This window comes from Emydura macquarii, unplaced genomic scaffold (genome assembly GCF_026122565.2).
Source record: "Emydura macquarii macquarii isolate MOO-44397 ecotype Brisbane River unplaced genomic scaffold, CSIRO-AGI_Emac_v2 contig_3080, whole genome shotgun sequence".
In the NCBI taxonomy this organism is placed as follows: Eukaryota; Metazoa; Chordata; order Testudines; family Chelidae; genus Emydura; species Emydura macquarii.
This window is the reverse complement of record NW_027133217.1, coordinates 3,371,619-3,391,155: the sequence shown is the minus strand read 5'-3', so window position 1 is coordinate 3,391,155 and position 19,537 is coordinate 3,371,619. Positions and strand designations below refer to the sequence as shown.

General features: G+C 40.6%; 1 protein-coding gene across 19 annotated transcripts in view; it reads left to right on the top strand.

The window, feature by feature from the left end:
- Positions 1-19,537, top strand: part of OBSCN (obscurin, cytoskeletal calmodulin and titin-interacting RhoGEF) — a 276,095-nt gene that overhangs the window by 207,979 nt on the left and 48,579 nt on the right. For 16 of the 19 annotated variants that reach the window (XM_067530494.1, XM_067530493.1, XM_067530487.1 and 13 more), the window contains 6 exons: positions 1,278-1,455; positions 3,329-3,442; positions 4,070-4,237; positions 4,536-4,638; positions 5,158-5,287; positions 6,115-6,220. In XM_067530494.1, the coding sequence (XP_067386595.1) occupies positions 1,278-1,455; positions 3,329-3,442; positions 4,070-4,237; positions 4,536-4,638; positions 5,158-5,287; positions 6,115-6,220 (799 nt within the window). Of the gene's footprint in view, positions 1-1,277; positions 1,456-3,328; positions 3,443-4,069; positions 4,238-4,535; positions 4,639-5,157; positions 5,288-6,114; positions 6,221-17,438; positions 17,482-19,537 lie in introns of all 19 variants that reach the window. The other 3 variants (XM_067530496.1, XM_067530497.1, XM_067530495.1) reach the window with 1 other exon arrangement.

Here is a 19,537-nt window from a genome sequence, read left to right as displayed (position 1 = left end):
GTGACAAATTTGGACTGAGGTAGTTTCTGTAGTTTTCTCAAGTCCGTAAATTGGAATAGTTGCCATTTCAGTCTAATGCTGTATTTCCAGTAATTGCCCTCGGCCGGCAAAAGGATTGAGCCAGCCCATCTTAAGTCATTTGTCCCCATAGTATAAGAACATCACATAAGAGCTGCGATGCTTGGTCAGACCAATGGTCCACCTAGCCCAGTATCCTGTCTCTGACAGCAGCCAGTGCCAGAGCTTCAGGGAGAGTTTACAGAACAGGGCAATGTTGGAGTGATCCACCCCTGTCTTCCACTCCCAGCTTTTACCAGCCAGGGGTTTAAGATCACCCTGAGCGTGGGGTTGTGTCCCTAATCATCTTGGCTAATAGCCATTGATGGACTTATCCTCCACAAATCTATCTAGTTCTTTCTTTAACCCAGCTATACGTTTGTCCATCACAACATCCCATAGCAATGAATTCCACAGGTTAAGTGTGTGTATAATTATAAGAAATTCAGATGGGATTTTCAGAGTTAGATGCTCAACTCCTACTGAAAGTCAATGGGTGTTGGGTGCCTAACTCCCCTAGGCCCCTTTGAAAACTCCCATCTCATTCTTATTTGACAATCACATGCAGGGTCTGTGTTTCCCAACTCAATTATCTTGCTCTCTGTATAGTATCTGGTGTGCACTTTCTCTTCATGTAGCTCCGGCCTGTGTTATTTCTCAGTATGTATCATTTTCTATCGGTAAGATCCCAGCATTGCTTTTCTGTTGATACTGGATGTAGATCACGTGGAATATTCTTCTAACATTAAATAATTATTTTTCCCGGAGTGAAATAATAATTCACAGGGGTCCGATTTCATAGCCTGTTTGCTGTATACAATTAGGTGGATAGCATGAGCACTACATAGAGCCTAATTCTCATTTACCCAGAGGCCACTTTACACTGCTCAAGCAGTGTAAAGGGACCTTCAAGTGGGTGTAAATTACATTTACTACACGCACTTTAATGCTCTTTTGGTATAAAGGAGAAGCAGACCCACTATGTTCTAGGCAAGAACTCTGCATTGGCAATGAGGGATTATATAACACTTAACAGAATTTACCCTGCTTAAATTTTTATGGAGGTGGTTCTGACTCACAAAGATTGGATCTAGATCTGAACTTTCCTAAACACTGGGGCTTTGTTGGGAGCCATGGTTTTGGTTCAGACTCATGTTTAATTTCTGTAATAGGGTTGAAGAAGTTTCATTGACTTTCTTACTGCCCTCCCTGTTATCCAGCTGTCACACATAGATGTGAATGACCTGGTGGAAGGAGATGACCGGGCATTTGAGATCTGGCATGAGCGAGAAGACTCTGTCCGCAAGTACTTACTTCAAGCTCGTACGATCATCATCAAGAACTCCTGGGTGAAGGAAATCTGTGGTATACAGCAACGTATCAGCCTGCCCGTGTGGAGTGAGTATAGCCAGGGAGATGGACTGAACCTCTGCTAAAACGAAATAATGTCTTTCCAGTTCAGAAGTGCAAATGATGAGTGCAGTTGCTGCTAAGATTAGTTCTGCAAGAAAGAGAGAGCCATCAAGGCCAGCCTTATACCTCTGGAGCTTAATTAAATATAAGGGTTTCAGCTCAGTCCTTGGGCATAATAACCAACTGTAATAAATAATAACCCAGCAAGACTTGATAGTTTGTGTTAAGATTCTATGATAGTAACATAGCAGCTGAACTACCTGCTAACTTTTCAGAGGTTTGCCATCCTCCGTAGGGAAAAGACTGTCTGATGAATTAAGGAAAGTTGATTGTTCCTGTACTATATGATAGAAGACTTTATTCTAACAGTGGGAGAATCTGCTCAACATCTTACAAATGCAAGGAGTGTGGGGAATAACAAAAAACCGGGAAATATTTGTACATGACTAAATTATAATTTGCTTGGCATAATACAGACTTACATCTTATGACTGGAATATTGGTACAGAGGGGCACAGCTTGTTCAGAAAGGACAGACAGGGGAAAAAGGGAGGAGTTGTTGCATTCTTGTTGCATCAAGAATATAGACACTTGTTCTGAAGTCCAGAGGGGGGTGAGAGGCAGACCAGTAGAGAGTCTCTGGGTGAAGATAAATGGGGAGACTGCCATATCAGGAGAAGATGGATGAGGCCATTCTAGAACAAATAGCAGAAATAGCCAAAACATGAGACCTGGTAAAAATGGGGGGACTTTAACCAGCCAGACAGCTGGAAAAGCAATATGGCAAATTACAAAATGTCCAGTAAATTCTTGGAGTGTATTAGGGATAGAATGTATTAGTTTCAGAAAGTGGAGGCGGTAACCAGGAAGACAGCCAATTTAGACCTGATTCTGACTAACAGGGAGGAATTGGTTGCAAATCTGAAGGTTGAAGCCAGTCTGGGAACGTGATCCAGAAATGATAGATTTCATAATTCTAAGGAAAGGAAGGCATGAGAGCTGCAGAATAAGGACAATGGACTTCAAAAGAGTAGACTTTAACAAAATCAGAGAACTGGTAGGTAAGGTCCCATGGGAAGAAAATGTAAGTGAAAAAGGAGTTTAGGAGAGCTGGCACTTTCTCAGAGACCATATCAAAGGCTCAACAGCAAACTATCCTGATGCAAAGGAAAGACAAGAAAAATAGTAAGAAGCCAATAAGGCTCTTTAATGACCTGGAAATCAAAAAGAAATCCTTCCAAAAATGGAAACATAGACAAATTGCTAAGGATGAGTGCAAGAAAATAGCACAAGCATGTAGGGACAAAAATCAGAAAAGCTAAGGCACAAAATGAGTTATACCTAGCAAGGGACAAAAAGGCAATAAGAAAAGATTCTGTAAATACATTAGGTGCAAGAGAAAGCTGAAGGACAAGGTAGGTCCTCTACTTACCGGGGAAGGAGAGCTAATAATGGATGACCTCAAGGAGGCTGAGGTATTCAACGTGTTTTTTGCTTCGGCTTTCACTAAAAAGGTAAACTGTGAACATATACTTATATAAACTCGTCAGTTTTGAAAATCTTGGCCTCAGGCACTGTCACGGCTATAGAGTGAGACAGAACCAGGGATAAAACTCAGTGTTCCTGTCCCCATCTCCAAAATCACTAGCCACCATTTGGTGATCTCCGTTTACCCACAAACGATTTACAACTCCGTAAAGTCATTAGAAACATTGGTTATTAAGATCTCCATTTCAGATTTCCCATGTTGAAACTTTGTTTGTAAAACCCAGTCATCCTGCTTGCTCTTTTCCTTAATTGCATTAGTCGTTCTTAGACAGAACTACCAAAAATGCCTCATAACTCTATTTTCTTTCAGTTCCTCCGGATTTTGAGGAAGAATTGGCAGACTGTACAGCTGAGCTGGGCGAAACTGTCAAACTGGCTTGCAAAATAACAGGAACCCCTAAGCCAGTGGTCACTTGGTATAAAGGTATAGTCAGCATCGTGCTGTCGTGAGATATGTACTCCTAGTTTATTACATTGCACTCACACTGCTCCATACCAAGCTGTTGGTCGCTGATAATGTAAAGGAATCACATGTTTTCTCAGCAACATTATAATTACAGTTTCTATTACAGTGAAAACATCTTGGCTGAAAGTTTACACCTGTAACAAAGCTGTTGCACGTGCCTCTCACTACACTGAAGTATTTTCTTTTAGCAACACACCATAATCAACAAGATCCTTCACCACAAAGGACAGATTTCAGGAGAGTTTTCATGTTTATGCGAGGACAAAGCATGGCAGGCGATGAGCACCTGCAGTGCCCGCTGAGATCATGATTTAGCTGGTCGTGGATACATTTCCTTAGCTGTGTTTTCAGAGTGCATTGCAGAGAAGGAAGAGGAAGAGCTCATTCTTCAGCTGCTCTGACCTCATGCACTGTGCAGCTGATGTTAGAAAGGCAAATACAGCTCCAAGCCCTTTACCTCTATGCCTTTCAGAATCCTGGGGGCAGCCATGGGGCCAAGGTGGAAGCAAAGAGTGCGGTTCCCAACCAGAGGACATACACTGATGCTGCATTTAATGAGGAGTTTTTCTTTCTTTTATTTTTAAGACGGCAAACCAGTGGAGATGGATCCCCATCACATTATAATAGAAGATCCTGATGGTTCCTGCACGTTGATCCTGGACAATCTGATGGGTATTGATTCAGGACAATACATGTGCTTTGCCAACAGCCCTGCTGGCAATGCCAGTACACTAGGGAAGATCCTTGTTCAAGGTAAAGTTCAATACAGATACATTGTTTTAAAGTGCTATTCACTACTTGCCTGCTGTATAATATACGAGGCATATGCATTAAAACACACATGCAATTCTGTATTGCATACCTGGTGTGTACCCTTTGAAGCGCTCTCTGATGGCTTAGGAATAGTGAAGTAAAAAAGTCAATTCTCTTTGTTGGCTGCACTTTGCTACCAACGAGAGTGATCCAGTCAGGCCACAGACCTGTGTTGTATTTTTTGACTAGATTGCTGTCATGTTTTCAGCTGTTTGTTATGTTTATTCTTATTTTCTAGTGCCGCCGAAATTTGTGAACAAAGTTAGAAATGCTTATTATGTTGAAGACGAAGATGCTCAGTTTACCTGCACCATTGAAGGAGCGCCTTATCCTCAGATCAGGTCAGTTCTTGAAGTTATTTCTTGACAGAAACCAAATGTTTGGGTGGTTTCCACATGCAATTTATTGTAGCAATTGTGTGGGAGGAAAAAACCTGCAAATAATAATTGATATGGGACTCTATCGGATCTAATGTGCTGATGTATATTTGGGTTTCCTGTAACTCTCCCCACCCACCATGCATTCACTTCACCAACAACTGTTGTGGGCAGTCCATCATGACATTCTCCCCAGCAGCAGAAAGCTCAGTAGAGCATCCTCTGAAAGCAAGCAGTGCTGCTGTGTGTATTGGCTTGTGGTGTTTCATAAGAACAATGAAAGACTCTGTTTTTCCACAAGGGATGAGAGTGCTCTCTCCACAGTGATTCACATTCCTGAAAATGCAGTGAATAGGAGGTCCTGGTGGGACCTAAACTTGTATTTCCTGCCTGGGAGTGCGTTGCTCTGCCCAGTGGAATGATGGGCAAGTGACTCATTGAAATGTCGCCTTTTGCCTTAGACTCGCTATTTTCCATGCACAGGTGGTATAAAGATGGTGCCCTGCTGACAGACACCAATAAATACCAGACTTTCAGTGAGCTACGGAGTGGCGTGCTAGTCCTGGTTATCAAAAATGCTTCTAAGGAGGACATGGGACACTATGAATGTGAAGTAAGTTCAAACAGATTTCAAAAGCTGTTGTTTAACTCATCATAATGTAAGAATTTCTTCTTGCTGAGGAGAGATTTTTGACTTGTGTGCTACTGATATGTGCATCTCAAGTATTATCCACAGCGTACCAAGAAGGTCATAATAAAGGAAGGATGGACCCAATCTGCGTAATTTAAATCTAGATCTTGAATACCGCAAAGTTTGGGGATACTCTGAGATGAGACTTGGCTTCATTGAATAATATAAAAATGAGGCAGTTTTGAAATCAGAGGCAGAACTGAGTTTAGATTACAAATCTACCCCAGGCAAAGTTCAGGATGTTCTGATGTGGAGTTTTGCTTTGGGCCCATCATGAAATTAAAGAGATCCTCTCCACTCCAGACAAGAAAGCACAATTTCAACCATTGCAATTTCCTTTTATTTGAAAAGACTAGCAGGAGGTAACTAAGGGAATCAAATTATAGAAGTGGAGGAGGGGGGCAATTTCAATTACCTGAAAAAAGAAATTACACTTCATTTTTTGTAGTAAATCCTTAATAGTAAAGTAGTAACATAAACTGCACTGAATTGGGATGTGCACACTCAAGGGATCAGCTTCATGACTATATTTCTGACGGGCGAGATTCTTCTACTATGGGATCCATCTAGCTTCTGTTGAAGTTATTTGAATCTTGCACCTTGTATTCAGTTCAGCCATTAATGCAGTCCTGTATTGCACATACGGCCTTGGTTGCAGTAGGGCCTGAAGATTTGCAATTTGCCTGAAGCAGGGGTTGACTGTATAAAATTCTCCTACATTTTACTGGGTCTTGCTTGATTCTTGTTAGCTGCTGAACAGATTAGGATCAGCAAGGAGTGGAGCGGATCTTTGCCAGCACAGTACAGCATTACCCACCAAGGAGAAGAGAGGAGATCAGGCCATTACTATAGAAGGTAGGACCTTTACCAGCTCTGTAAGTATACCAATGAATTATCCTAAAGTCTTCTCCACGAGGATTGAATATATTTGCCATCTTATCATACAGTCTTATTCATGTTGATTGTCAGTGTATGTCCGTGTATGCGTATACTGCAGATCATGTATACCCATCACGTATACCCATCAGTTGATTTCCAAACCGAAGAAATCAATGAATTACCTTATCCTTTCATGTTTACAGAATACATTAAATGGAAAAGGAGGAGTAAGCAAAGGGCTTATTTTGCTGCCACTAATTCTGGTGGATTTCTGATTCTTTCCATTTAAACTAGCAATAGCAGTGTTTCAGTCCACAGACAGAATGTGATATGAGCTGTACGGAGGAAAGACAGGGCTCGGTATCTAAAGCTCAACTGAAATACGGTGGCCTTCTAAAATAACAAATGAGAATATGGGAAATCGTCAAAAATGGATCAGGTGTATTTCCAAGCACATATTTGAATAGGTATTAATTTACCTGTTAGCAAGTGATACATTGATATTAAATATCACATGTTCATGGAATCTATTCCTTTTTTTATGGGTTTTTTGGTTTGTTTTATTTAACTTACGTTGGTAAGACCTCCACTGAGGAGGTCTTTCTCTTCATTTCTTAAGAGGGCTGTTGTCTCAAGTTATCTTGTTCCTAGAATTATTTCTACCAAATATGTAAAGAATACAAACTACACCCTTCATAACTGTGTTTAGGCAACACTGATTGTCAGAGGTTTGCAAACAGCTACAGAACTTATTTTTCTCCTTTGAGTGATTGTGCACATATGTAGGCATATGCGCATACAGTGCCCTCAAGTTGGAGATTTTTGCCAGCAGTAGCACCAGGCACATGCCCCCTACTTTCCTCGTGCTCGGAGCCGAGGGCATAAAAGACACATGGCCACTGCCTCCCCCTCAGTTCCTCCTTACTTCCAGTGGCGAGAGGTGGAGTTCCCTGTGGCTTTGTAGCTTCCGTTAGCCAACCTCTAGGAAGAGAGTTCTCTAAATGCATATGGTTCTAATGATAGTTTAGGCTTAAGATAGTTTGGTACAGTTTAGCTTAGTTTAGATAGTTCTTTCATTTTGGGGTTTAGTGTGGAGAAATCCCCAGGATTCAAACAGTGTGCCATATGCAGGGCCGTGGTCCTCGTTACAGATAAATGAGAAAAGCTGCCTCATATGCTGAGAGGCATGTAAGGGATATAAGTTCTCTTTGTATCTCTTTTTCCCATGAGGATGAAGGAACAGAACAATTTCCACCTTAAAGTCCATTTTATAGAAGAGGCAACGCGTCTCTCTTCAGAGCCTGACCTGATTTGCCAGAGACAGATAGCTCCTCCATGAGGAGCATCCTACTGGCTGCCCCAGCTTCTAAGCCCAAATCCGTCGAAAAATGCCACCCTTCTTCTTTTTCTGATGTCCTTCTCGAAACATTCTAAACCATCTTCATCTTCTGAGTCTGGCCTGTGGTCAATGTCTCACTCTTCGCCCCACAGGAGAGCATCAGATAAGTCCTCCAGTGCCTAGCTGAGGTCTGGTCACAAACATCGACATTCACCGTCATCATTTAAGACAGCGCAGTCAACTCCGGCTCCACTGGGGCCATCAGAACTGGAATCTTTATTGCTACCAAGATCAGCCTTGTCCCCAGCACCCGTGACAGAACACATACCTCTGATTTAGATGACCCTGCAGGCCTTCTTTGCAGGCCTTTTGTATATTCTGCCTGACTCTTGCCGACTCCACCCCCCCAGCACTGTACCAATCTCCATCTCGCCTGCACCATCGAGGTCATTTACAGTCACGGCTCTGTCACTTCTACCTACTTCTTCAGTGCAGCCCTCCATGATGGCACTGTGACCTATTCTTCTGCATTCCAGCTGACTTTCCTACTTCTGCCAGCATCATCAGATACATCCTTCATGCTGGTACCTTTAGGACAGCACCAGGTCTCTCTGGTTCCGAGACCTCCATGAACACCTGCTGGAACTTCTCCTGCATTCATTGAGGGCATCAATTCTTCTTCAGACTCTGACCATGATGGACCTATATCTCCTCCAGGTCTTTCAGGCGTCCTTGCAGGTCACACTCTAGAGATGCCAGAACTAAGGAGCAAGTGTGATATTCTTACAAAGAGGGTCCCGTTCAGGGCAATTCAAATATTGAAATACCACCGTTGGCCTTATTGAACATCTTGGAGAACTTCAAAATCATCTCAAACTACGCTGGGAACTTCTAGGGAAGACCCTCTTACAATCACTCAGCCCTCTCCTTTGTCGGAGTCCGCAGAGGAAGAGGAGGCAAAAGAGGAAGCCCTAGATATGTTCCCGCCTCCCACATATGGTTTTCTTCACTGGACAAGGCCATCATTGGAAGTTGACATCTCTCCTTTCCCTTCCTCCCCCCTCCCCCCCTCCCCCCCACACTGCAAGCCTTCCGATGAGGGTGTTGAATTATCAGGGACTTGATTAAATATACCCTCAATCCATTTTTCATGGATACATCTCATGAGACTGTCTTGATTTGGGAAGTACAGTCTCCTTTGGAACTGAGAGCAATAGAGGAGGCTCCTTACCAACACAGAGGGAGAGGTTTTTATTCCTGGTATTTCCTGATTCTCAGGGGGAAAAAAAGTGGTTTTTGATTTATTCTAGACTTTAGAAAGCTGAACCAATTAACCAGGAAAATGAAGTTCAGGATGGTCGTCCTAGTTTTTATTATTCCGTCCTTACAGTCTGGCTATTGGTATGCGGCCCTTGATTTGCAGGATGCTTACTGTCATGTGGTAATACACCCTGGTCACAGGAAATATCATGGGTTCATAGCAGGCAACAAGCACTACCAATAAGTGGTTCTTCCCTTTGGGTTATCATCATTCCCAAAGGTGTTCACCAAGTGCATGAAAGTGGTAGGTGCCCAACTGCTCCACCTACCATCCAAATATTGCCTTACCTGGATGATTGGTTACTTTGGGAAAGATCAAGCACCCAATGTCCAAAACATCATCATCTTCATCAGACATCTATTCTCTTGTCTAGGCCTAAAACTGAATGTAGACAACTCAGAGTTACGTCTGATGCAATGAACAACATTCATAAGATCAGACCTTGACACCACACATCTTTACCTCCCCACGGATAGGTTTTAGACCATAGTCTTTCTGTGTGAGACTCTTAAGCTCAATCCAAGGATAATAGTGCACTTATGTCTACAACTACTGGTTCACATGGTCTCGTGCACGTATGAGACTCCACTTGCTGGACATCACCTCAGATGTCTGCAGGCCTGGCTCAACTCAATATCGGCAAGCAGGCATTTGCCGGACATGCTGATTTGGAGACCTGCATAAGTGCTTCAGTCCCTGGGTTCAACCCACTAAACATATGCAAATGGGTCCCCTTTCTACCACTGGAACCGATTATGACTCCCAGGACAGACGCATCCAGCAAGGGTTAGGGCCAGAGGGCCCATCTTATTCAACTTCAGAATCAAGCACTTTCATCACCTCAGAAGGTTTCACTCCATATAGATATGCTGGAGCTTTGAGCTATTCACCAGGCTTGTGAGAAGTTTTGGGCCACCATCAGGAATCAGGTGGTTCAAGTTATCACGGATAGTGCTACTGGTGGGTTTTACCTCAGCTGGGCCCAGAAGTGTTCCTCTTAAGGAATTTCTGTTTAAAGAACAACATCTCGCTAAAAGCCTTTCACCTTGTAGGAGTGAGGAACACTATCATGTATGCCTTCAGCAAGGACTTCGTAGACCACCACAAGTGGTCAATAAGGAAGGACGTTCTTCAACAGATCTTCCACCAGTGAGTATACTCGGTAATAGACCGACCTGGACAACAAGTGCAGGAGGTTCTGCTTCAGAGCAGGCCAACGTCTGGGCTCCATCATGGTTGCTTTCCTTCTTCCCTGCTCAAGCCATCTGCTGTATGCATTACTTCCAGTCCTCCTTATTCTGAGGGTGATTAGGAACCTAAAAAGAGACAAGATAACTGTAATATTTATAGTGCCGGCCTGGCCGAGACAGTACTGGTTCACAGACCCACACCAACTCTCTCCATTCAGTCACCCATAACTTTCTCTTGTTGACAATCTCCTGTCTCAAAACCACTGCATCACAACCTGCAATCTCCCCCCCCCCCCCCCCCCCCCCCCCCCCCCGATGATCTCTGGTTGAGTAATCAGGAGAGATTACACTCCTGAGATGTTCAAATGATCTTGGTGAACAGCAGAATGGATTCCACCAGAGCCATGTACGCAGTGCAATGGAAAAGGTTTTTGATCTGGGGGGAATCTCACCATTTGTCACTGAATGTCAGTGGTTGGACACACACCAGACTACCTACTGCATCTAAAATCTTCTGATCTCTCAGTTAGTTCAGTGAGAGTCCATCTGTGTCTAGTGGATGGCTTTTCTATCTTCTTTCTATCTTGGTTTCCAGATTTCTAAAGGGTCTTGTTAATGTGTCTCCTCCCATGTCCAGTCTGGTCCCTTCATGGGATCTGAATCTAGTTCTGACCCACTTAATGGGTCCCCCATATGAACCTCTGGCAGCATCATTCCTTTCACAGTTATCAGTGAAAACAACATTCTTGTTAGCAATTACCTCTACTAGGAGGGGCTCAGTGCTTCTAGCACTGTTAACTAACCCTCCTCTCACAGTTTTCCACAAAGATTAAGTTTCCCTTAGGCTGCACCCTAAGTTTATCCCATCGGTGGCGTCAATCTTCTGCCTTAATCAAATTATTCATTTCCCAATTCCTCATTCTTCCAAAGCTGAAGAAAAGCTTCACATCTCGGATGTTTGCAGGGTTTTGGCATTTTACATAGATCATACAAAATCTTTCAGATCCTGCCCTAGAATCTGTGTAGCCTACACTGAAAGAATCAAGGGGCCATTGGTTGCAACTCAGTGTATCACACATTGAATTTCTGACTGCATCAAGCTTTGAACGTTGCTGAGGTCTCTCTTTCCCGAAGGTTAACTATGCTCCACTGGGGCTCATTCCATTTCATCAGCCTTCCTAAGCAACATTCCTGTAAAGAATGTGCAAAGCAGCAGCATGATCGTTAGTAAATACCTTCTCCAGGCACCATGCTGTTTCACAGGCTCCCTGAGATGACGCCAGCTTCGGCAAGTTGGTGCTGCAGTCTCTTTTCAAATAATCTGAAGTCCCACCACCTGTAGGAAAACTGCTGGTGAGTCACCTACTGGGAAATGTATACATGAAGAATCACTTGAGGAGGAAAAAATGGTTACTTACCTGTACAATAACTGTTGTGCACATATACATTCAACCTTTCCACCGTCCCCGCAACTTTAGGTGTTCTATACACGGCAATGCAAAAGAATGGAGTGGGAGGTGACAGCCATATTTCTTCTGTGCTCTTGGCTCTGATCATGAGAGCAAGGGCGCACATATTGCTTGGAGGTACTGCTGGCAAAAGTCTCCAGCTGGAGTGCACTGCGCTCACATATAGCTGTAATGGAATGTGTTTTCACAACCCAACTCGAAGAACAAGAGTTCCAGTATAGGTAAGTAAGCACTTTTTCACATCACTGGCATTTTAATAATGACAGCACTCAGGATTTCAGTGGAGGCTGACTGGGAGAAGTTTACTCTTGACAATTACTTTTGCCTTGAAGCTAGTGTTAATGTTAGGAGTCAGAAACCTTATGCTACCAAGATTATTGACCCGGCCTATAATTTATTAGCCTGTTTGGAATCATTGTATGTTTCTAATGACACAGCTGTATAGAAAAGTTGGAGCTTATTCATGATTTCCCCTACGTTTTTGAATCCTTATAGAAACCCAGATAATCTCATACATACCCACACAATTATTTTTCTTTGCTTTATGCTCACTTCCTTTGTGGCCTTGATTTATGTCAATCAGTCATTGAGGACTGCAGGGTAGAACTTTATTAGGATTATCAATACCATAACTTTATTGGCTGGTGGGGTTTTCTTTCCATAATATGCCCTACTCCGGGAGTGAATATGTTAAACCCAGCATGCCGATAAGTGTACAAAGCACCATCAGAGTGGCATGTCTTGGTGCATTTACCTTGTAGGGGGTTAAACTGAAATTTGTTAACATTTGAAACAAGTTAGAGGAAAGATGTTCTAATAAAAAGTAAGAATTGCAAAACTTCATTAAAAGTGTGGTTTAGTTTATGGAGTTGCAAGCATTTAAATTCACCTTGGAATTACTCGTGTTTGTATATCGCACATTTGTATAGTTGATATAAAAGAAATTGTTTTGTGGCGTTGATTGAAGAAATCTCCTATGGCAATTGCCTGGGAGCGCCAGAAACATTGGGAAACTCAACAATTTGTTGTTGAAATTGGAGAGATGCTGGTTGTAGCTAGTTCAAACTGGCATTTTTGAAGGAAATAAGGTCCCAATCCAATTCCAGTTAGTCAGTGAGAGAGATGGGTCACCCTTCAAGAGCAAAATGTTAAAATGGGCCAAAGTCATCCCTGTAATAACTTCATTGCCTTCGGTGGAATTGCTCCAAAGAGTGTAAGTGAGGAAAGAATTGTTGATTATGTAATGTTCAATAATCTACCTGGGTATATCTGCTGGGAAGCCAGACTCACCTGGCGAAGAACAGAAGGACAGACAGACTTGATGAGAGCAATATCTTTCCATCCTTATGATTCTGCATATTTGTGGGAATGTTATTGTTTGTGACTTCTCCAGAAAGACAAAGCCATGATAGAGTGATATTATTACACTGGAGAACAGTCATTGGGCCTGGCCCACTGCCACACACCAGCCCTGTTTCGAAGAGTTTTACCTATTTAATAGTTGTTTGCAGTTGGCTATATGGTGTGATTGTTGTCAGTTCTTCTCGGGACTCTTATAGAAACTTTTGTTGCCATTGTTTTTTTCCTTGCCTATGTCTACTGTTACCTCTCAGTTTATTTCACTGAGTCAAACATTGTTTAGTACTAACAGTATTAAATTAGTAAATCCTGTTGTGCACAATTAGCTATCCAGGCACCATGCTACAAATTGTATGGCTAAGGTCTGCTTTCAGTTAACACCTGGTCACTGCATTGAAGTCAACTGAGAACTGATTTTAAAACCGAAATCCAAATTCAGGAAGAGTTTTAGGACTTTAACACAATTATTTGTAGGGTTAAAAAGAGAGAGAGAGAGAGAGAGAGAGAGAGAGAGAGCCTTTCTATCTGAGTTCAAATTGAATATCTGCTTTGCAACCAATCTCCTCGCTTCTTAATTTAGATGCAGTAAATCTTTTAAAACGTGCTGATTCACCATGGCTCTGGCTTTCATTTTTAACATTGTAATACAGCAAATTATTCAATCCAGGATCACTAACTTGTAATCAACCCACTTTTAAAAACAAAACAACAACATTTTTGGAAGTTATTGAATTCCCACCATCGCTGACTGGCATGGCACAGACTAGGAGATGACAAATGTAGAGGTTTTTTAATAGCAGGAATAACAGTAAGCACAAATGGAAATAAGCAGGAGTTTGTAGAAGAGTGAACACTGGGATGGAACAGGTTTATAACAGGGAAATGGGAATCTGGATTCCTGGGTTCCATTCCTAGCTCTGCCACTGGCTCCATGCAAGATCTTTGGCAAGTTACTTAATCACTCTGTGCCTCAGTTTGCCTGGTAATACCTGTCTCACAGGATAATGTTAAGTGTTCTGAGAGCCTCGAAGGCAAGATTGCTATAGAGGTACAAAGTATTATTAGTTCTGTTTATCCCACTGAAGAGAGAGAGAATGTGGATTTGCTCCCTTGACCTTTTAATAGTTCCATTTTTAGGGTGAAGATCAGGATATTATTATTTTTTTCATTGTTATCTTATTATTAATCAGCTATTATTATTGATGTTTATTTTTAGTTTAGGTATAGCAATGTGCTCAGCACTGTACCACGCACAAGAACATCTTTAGCTCCATCTCAGTCATAGCAAGCGCAGAGTATTATTTACAAGTAAAGGCTTCTAAAGCTATAACTTTGCTTTTCCAACTGCAATTGTTTTCCTTCATAGAAAAAGTAGAATATTTGTATTTCATACAAAGCAGTTTAAAAAATTCTGTGCTGTCCATGGATTATCTTCAGTGTAATTAGATTCAACAGTTAATGGTTGATTTGTAAAAAAACAAAGAAACCACCAATAACATTGTGTATTAATTGTTGAAATTAGCACAAAGACTCAAGGACTGAAAATGCAGCAATCACCTTACTTGATAGACATGATCAGTGCATATTGTGCAATAGAAATAACTTGGTGGTTCTCTGAGGGGGAAAACATAAAATCTACAGATTGTAATAAAAATCATATTGGAAACCATCTTTCCTGCATCTCAAAGTTATGAGTGTTCTATCTGCCTTCAAACACATTCTCATAATCGTTTCATAATGCGTGAGCAGTTGGTTTAACATTATTAACAAAAAACGCAGAATCATTGGCTGAATCTAATGCTTAGCGCTGTTAACCTGCTTATCAGGATCTCCTGCTTTGCAAAGCTGTTTTTCTAAAATGCTGCAAAAGAGTTGAAATGATCAAATTTACAGACAGTACTCATGGTGCTGAAACTCATGCAGGAATGTTTCTAAATTCCCTCATCCTACTTTCATGTGGTTCTGTCCTTCATACGGGATTGTTTCCAAGCTGTCAGACCTTGGATAATATGCTATGCACTAAATTAAGGTGTTCATTTAAATATTTAGAGCCCATATCCACCACTTAATTCATGATGGGCACTCTTGTGCCCGGTCCTGCAGAACTTTTGCATAGAGAACCCCCATTGACATCAGTTGACAGTTATAATTGCAGAAGGACTGCAACTCTTATCAGTTGGAAGGAATGCAAGACCACACATTGATAACGGGAACTCTGTGCAAGGATAGAGCAGTGTATTTAGATTTGGTTATTTAGGTTTAATAAGGGATAGTTCAATAAAATACCAGTTACTAATTATACATATTTACTGGTGTTTCCTAACTGAACATTTGATACAGTTCCTTTCAGTTAGACCCTTTTTGGATAATCATTATATACATTTTTAACAATCAGCTAGTATTCAACATACAGTAACTGTTAAAAGAATCTCCTAAAATATCTTTATCTGTGTACTATAGCTATTGTACACTAATTCATCTTCATAAAAAATAATGGACCTGATTCTCATTTGGTTACTTCGGTTTAAATCAGGAATAATCCCACTGAAATGAGAAAAACAAGTCCCATCTGGAGGAGTATTTCTATTAGTTTTGTTTTATCCAATTTATATACATATTTGGGAATCTTGACTTAAAAGATTAATGATTCCATGAAAATTTATAACCTGGATGCAAAAGCAAAATGCTCTTTAAGGGTCCAATCCAACTTCCGTGTAAATCAAATTTTAAATAGTTTCAAAAGTTTTCCAAGTTACTAACAAAATACATATATAGGCTTAAAATTGTATTTACATTTGAAGACAAAACATTTGAAAATAATTTCTTCCTATATTTAACAGCTACATCGTCTTAACTTCTAGATTCTGAGTCCAAAACTCATCTAATTTAAACGAGCATAAATCTAGAGTAACTCCATTGACTTTAAAGAAAAATTCCAGATTTACACAGGTGTAACTGAGAGCAGAATCTGGCCCTCTGTGTTTGCCCAACAGACACTGAAAGACAGCAGGGAACAACCACCTGTTTTGGTTTTTCCAAGTGTTTGTGATGTGAGCACCCTGGCAGAGAAAACATGGCACTCTAGACCCAAATCAGATAGTGACATCAACTTCTGCACAAAATTCTCATTAACCACAGCAGGATTTCCATACTTAGCACAATGACAGGATAGGGCCTTTGGAAGTTAAGTGAAGGTGAAATTAAATTTCAAATTATTTGTCTTATAACATAAATATATTTTGAATTTTTAAGTCTATAGATATTTTGGTCACCATTTAAAAAAACCAGTGTTTGCCAAAAGATGTATCAGAGATGATATGTTTTTACTTTATATTTTGAACAGGAATTTTCTGTGATACCTCAGATATTGCTATGTAGTAACTCTTAGTCATTGTAATTTTTGAATGGCAAGTGTAGTTATTGTACAGATGACCCAGGACAATAAATAGCTTTCTTTCAAAAACAACATAAAAAATTTTGCAGTTCATTTTTACAGTGTTTTTTTTTAATGATACAAATTAATAGCAATAATACTGGAGCTTATTTGCTATACAGCCTGGTCTGAGTGATTACAAGCTGGTTGCTGGAAACATAATTCAAAGGAAAATTTAGCTTTTAGACAGCTCACTAACTTATCACTGAATAAAGAGTGAGGCATGATGTCTTGTTTTGTGAAATCCCTGTTACATTCAGCAGTTATGAGTGCATTAAATACAGTCTGGTTCATAGGTGTCATGATGCTGTACCAGCAGATTGGTAGAGAAAATGATGAAAATCTCTATTAGCTTTTGAAATGCTATACTTCTTTGCTTTTCCTTTTTTCTTAAATCTCCAACTTAAAAAAATCTTTGCTTAATCAGTCCTATTTGAAATCTTTATGTTACTGCCCTTTAAAGCAGTAGTTTATATTATGGGGCCATATATAGAGAGCTATACAGAGTATAATATGCATGGATGGAGTGGACATACATATAGTAGGTATGTAGATGGGACTCATTGTTTTGGAGGCTTTTTTGTGCTGATTTTCTGTAATGATTTTTTTTTTAATTTTGATAAGCCTGGATTTTGATTCCAGTCTGCAGAAGGCTGAAAACTGACTGATTATTTAGTCTGGAAAACTCCTTTTCCAGAAATATGAACAATCCACAGCTTAAAAGATTCCAGCTCTCTTGAATATTCCATACAGAGACATATTTTGATCTCTCACATGGTAGCTTACAAAAGTTTTGAACTTTCAAAGACAAATGCCAGGATATCCAGGTGGAAAAAGCAGTTATTTTTGTTTTATAACATGGTCTCCATAAGAATCCACTTCCGCTCAAAACCATTCATTCCCTAGGCAACATTAGAAATCCCCAGTCCTGATAACACTGGAGATAACCACAGAAAGCATGGATGGGATGGTACATGTGTTTTTTCACTCAAGTTTCTCTTGCTTAACTTAACAACGTAAATTTAATCATTTCAGCTTTTGCCTTTCTTTAACCCCATGCTGTTCATACTGTTTTCTTTGTAGTCACTGAACAAGAGACTAAAGTGCCCAAGAAAACCATCATCATGTAAGTGCTGTTTTTTTTTTAACAGTCATGTTTTGACTTGCTGCCTATGCATGATGCAATAACAAGCCTGTGTTTATTAGCTGTGCAAGTGTGTTCATTCCCATCCCATCTGATCTCGTGGTATTTTGTGTTATGAAACAGAACAAGCTGAAAAATGTAGCCTTCCTTCTCAAAAAGCAGGAGCACTAGCATTTAGACACAGTCGAGGCCTAATTCTTCCTTCAGATACATGAGATCCCACTGATATCAATGGAAGTTACACATGAGTTTGGGAAAGTAGAATCTGGCTGAATAACAACATCAGATTCCAGATTTGAACACTGCCTGCTCAAAAGATATGCCAAGTTTACGTGTATGTCACCTATCTTCAACTTTCTTCTTCTTGTTTTTACCTTTAAATCAAAAGAGAACATTTTCATGAAGAGCCAGGAGAGAATTCAATAATGTTGCACGTTTTTCATTCTTCACTGGTCACGGTTTCCCAGTCTTTATAATATGAGAAGATCTCTTGAAATGATGATAGGATTTTGTTTTGTTTTTTACTGGATGAGCTAGCTGCTGAGTCTGATATTTAAATGTACATACAGTCGTTTCACTGAAGGCTGAGATATCGCTGCTGTAGACAGATTTATAGAGGTTGAGCTTCAGTCAGATGCTAGGAGTATAAAGTCCACTTCAGCATCTTCTTGCCTTTGTGTCTTAACAAAGACAATCTCTAACATTCTGGAGGGATGTGGTATTTCTTTCTTAGAACTTCAGGAGCAAAGTTATACAAAATCACCCTCTAATACTAATAATGGTCTATAATATAGCCAGCGTTGGGGAAAGGCTGTATAAGTGTCTTTAACAAGACATTTTCCAAGAGATATGACATTGCTAGAAGAAAGTTTGTGGCCCAGACATGAAAGCAGATACTAATAATTGACTTCCTTGTACCCTTGTGAAATTATGATGAGTGTGTATGAAATAGCAACTCAAATATACGTATAAACAAAAGCTGAATGCCACCTTCTACTTGTTTTATTATTCTTGTATATTCTTATAATCTTCTATTCAATTATATAGCACATTGGGTGCCAATTGCTCCTTGTAGGTGTCTAAGACAATAGGTCCAAGAGTTTTCAGACTAAATAGCCAATAGGCAGACAGAGGAGAAGTGGAGAAGATGTGCTGCCTTTTACTGTTTTCCTTTGACCTCCGTGGCAGCTAGACTCTCTGGTCAGTGATTAAAAAGTTTCACTTCTGCAGAGAGCGGAACCCCTGGCATTATTGCCCGTAACAAAATTGTCATGTGCCAGTGTGCAAAATACCAGTGGGTTAGTTAAAGGTTATGCAAGATACGGTTTTCGATAACAGATTCAGAAATAGCCCAAGAAAATAAGTGCTTGTTGCTCTTCCAGGGTTCACTCAGGGTCAGGCCGTACATCAGAATGTTTTACCCTTGTGTGCCTCTGCTGCAATAAATCAGCAGACAGAAGGACAAAGCATTTCATTTGGGATTTTTCCTCAGTCGGCTGTTGATGTCAGCAATCTTGGTCTAGGTCTCTCCTTTTTAAATGTCTTCTAATTCTCTCCAGCAGTAATACGCTTTAGTAAATATTATTTAACAAACACAAAATGCCATCCGCTAAACTGATTGCTGAGGTCCTGATAACTAAATTCTACAGAGACTGTGGATTTAAACCAATGAGGGCCTGATCCAACTCTTACTGGAGTCTTCAATGGGAGATGAGCCATGCGCTAAGTACGTATGCACGAGGATAGCAATGTTCAAACTTTACCAACCTGGAGCAAGTTAATGCATACATTTGAGATGGAACAGAACCAAAATCTCAGCAGTGCAAACCCCCAAACCTCAAGGGTTCTCATATGTGGGTCTTAACTTTGCAGCTCAGGCTCAAATCCATATTTAAAACAGGTATATGAAGGTTAATTCTCAACTCGGTTGGCCGTGATTTTTCACACAAACTCTGATTAGCATTGAAGGGAGTTATGCACATACAATGTAGACCTTAAAGGCCCTACAACAGGAGAGGCTGATGAGCCCTGGCAAGGG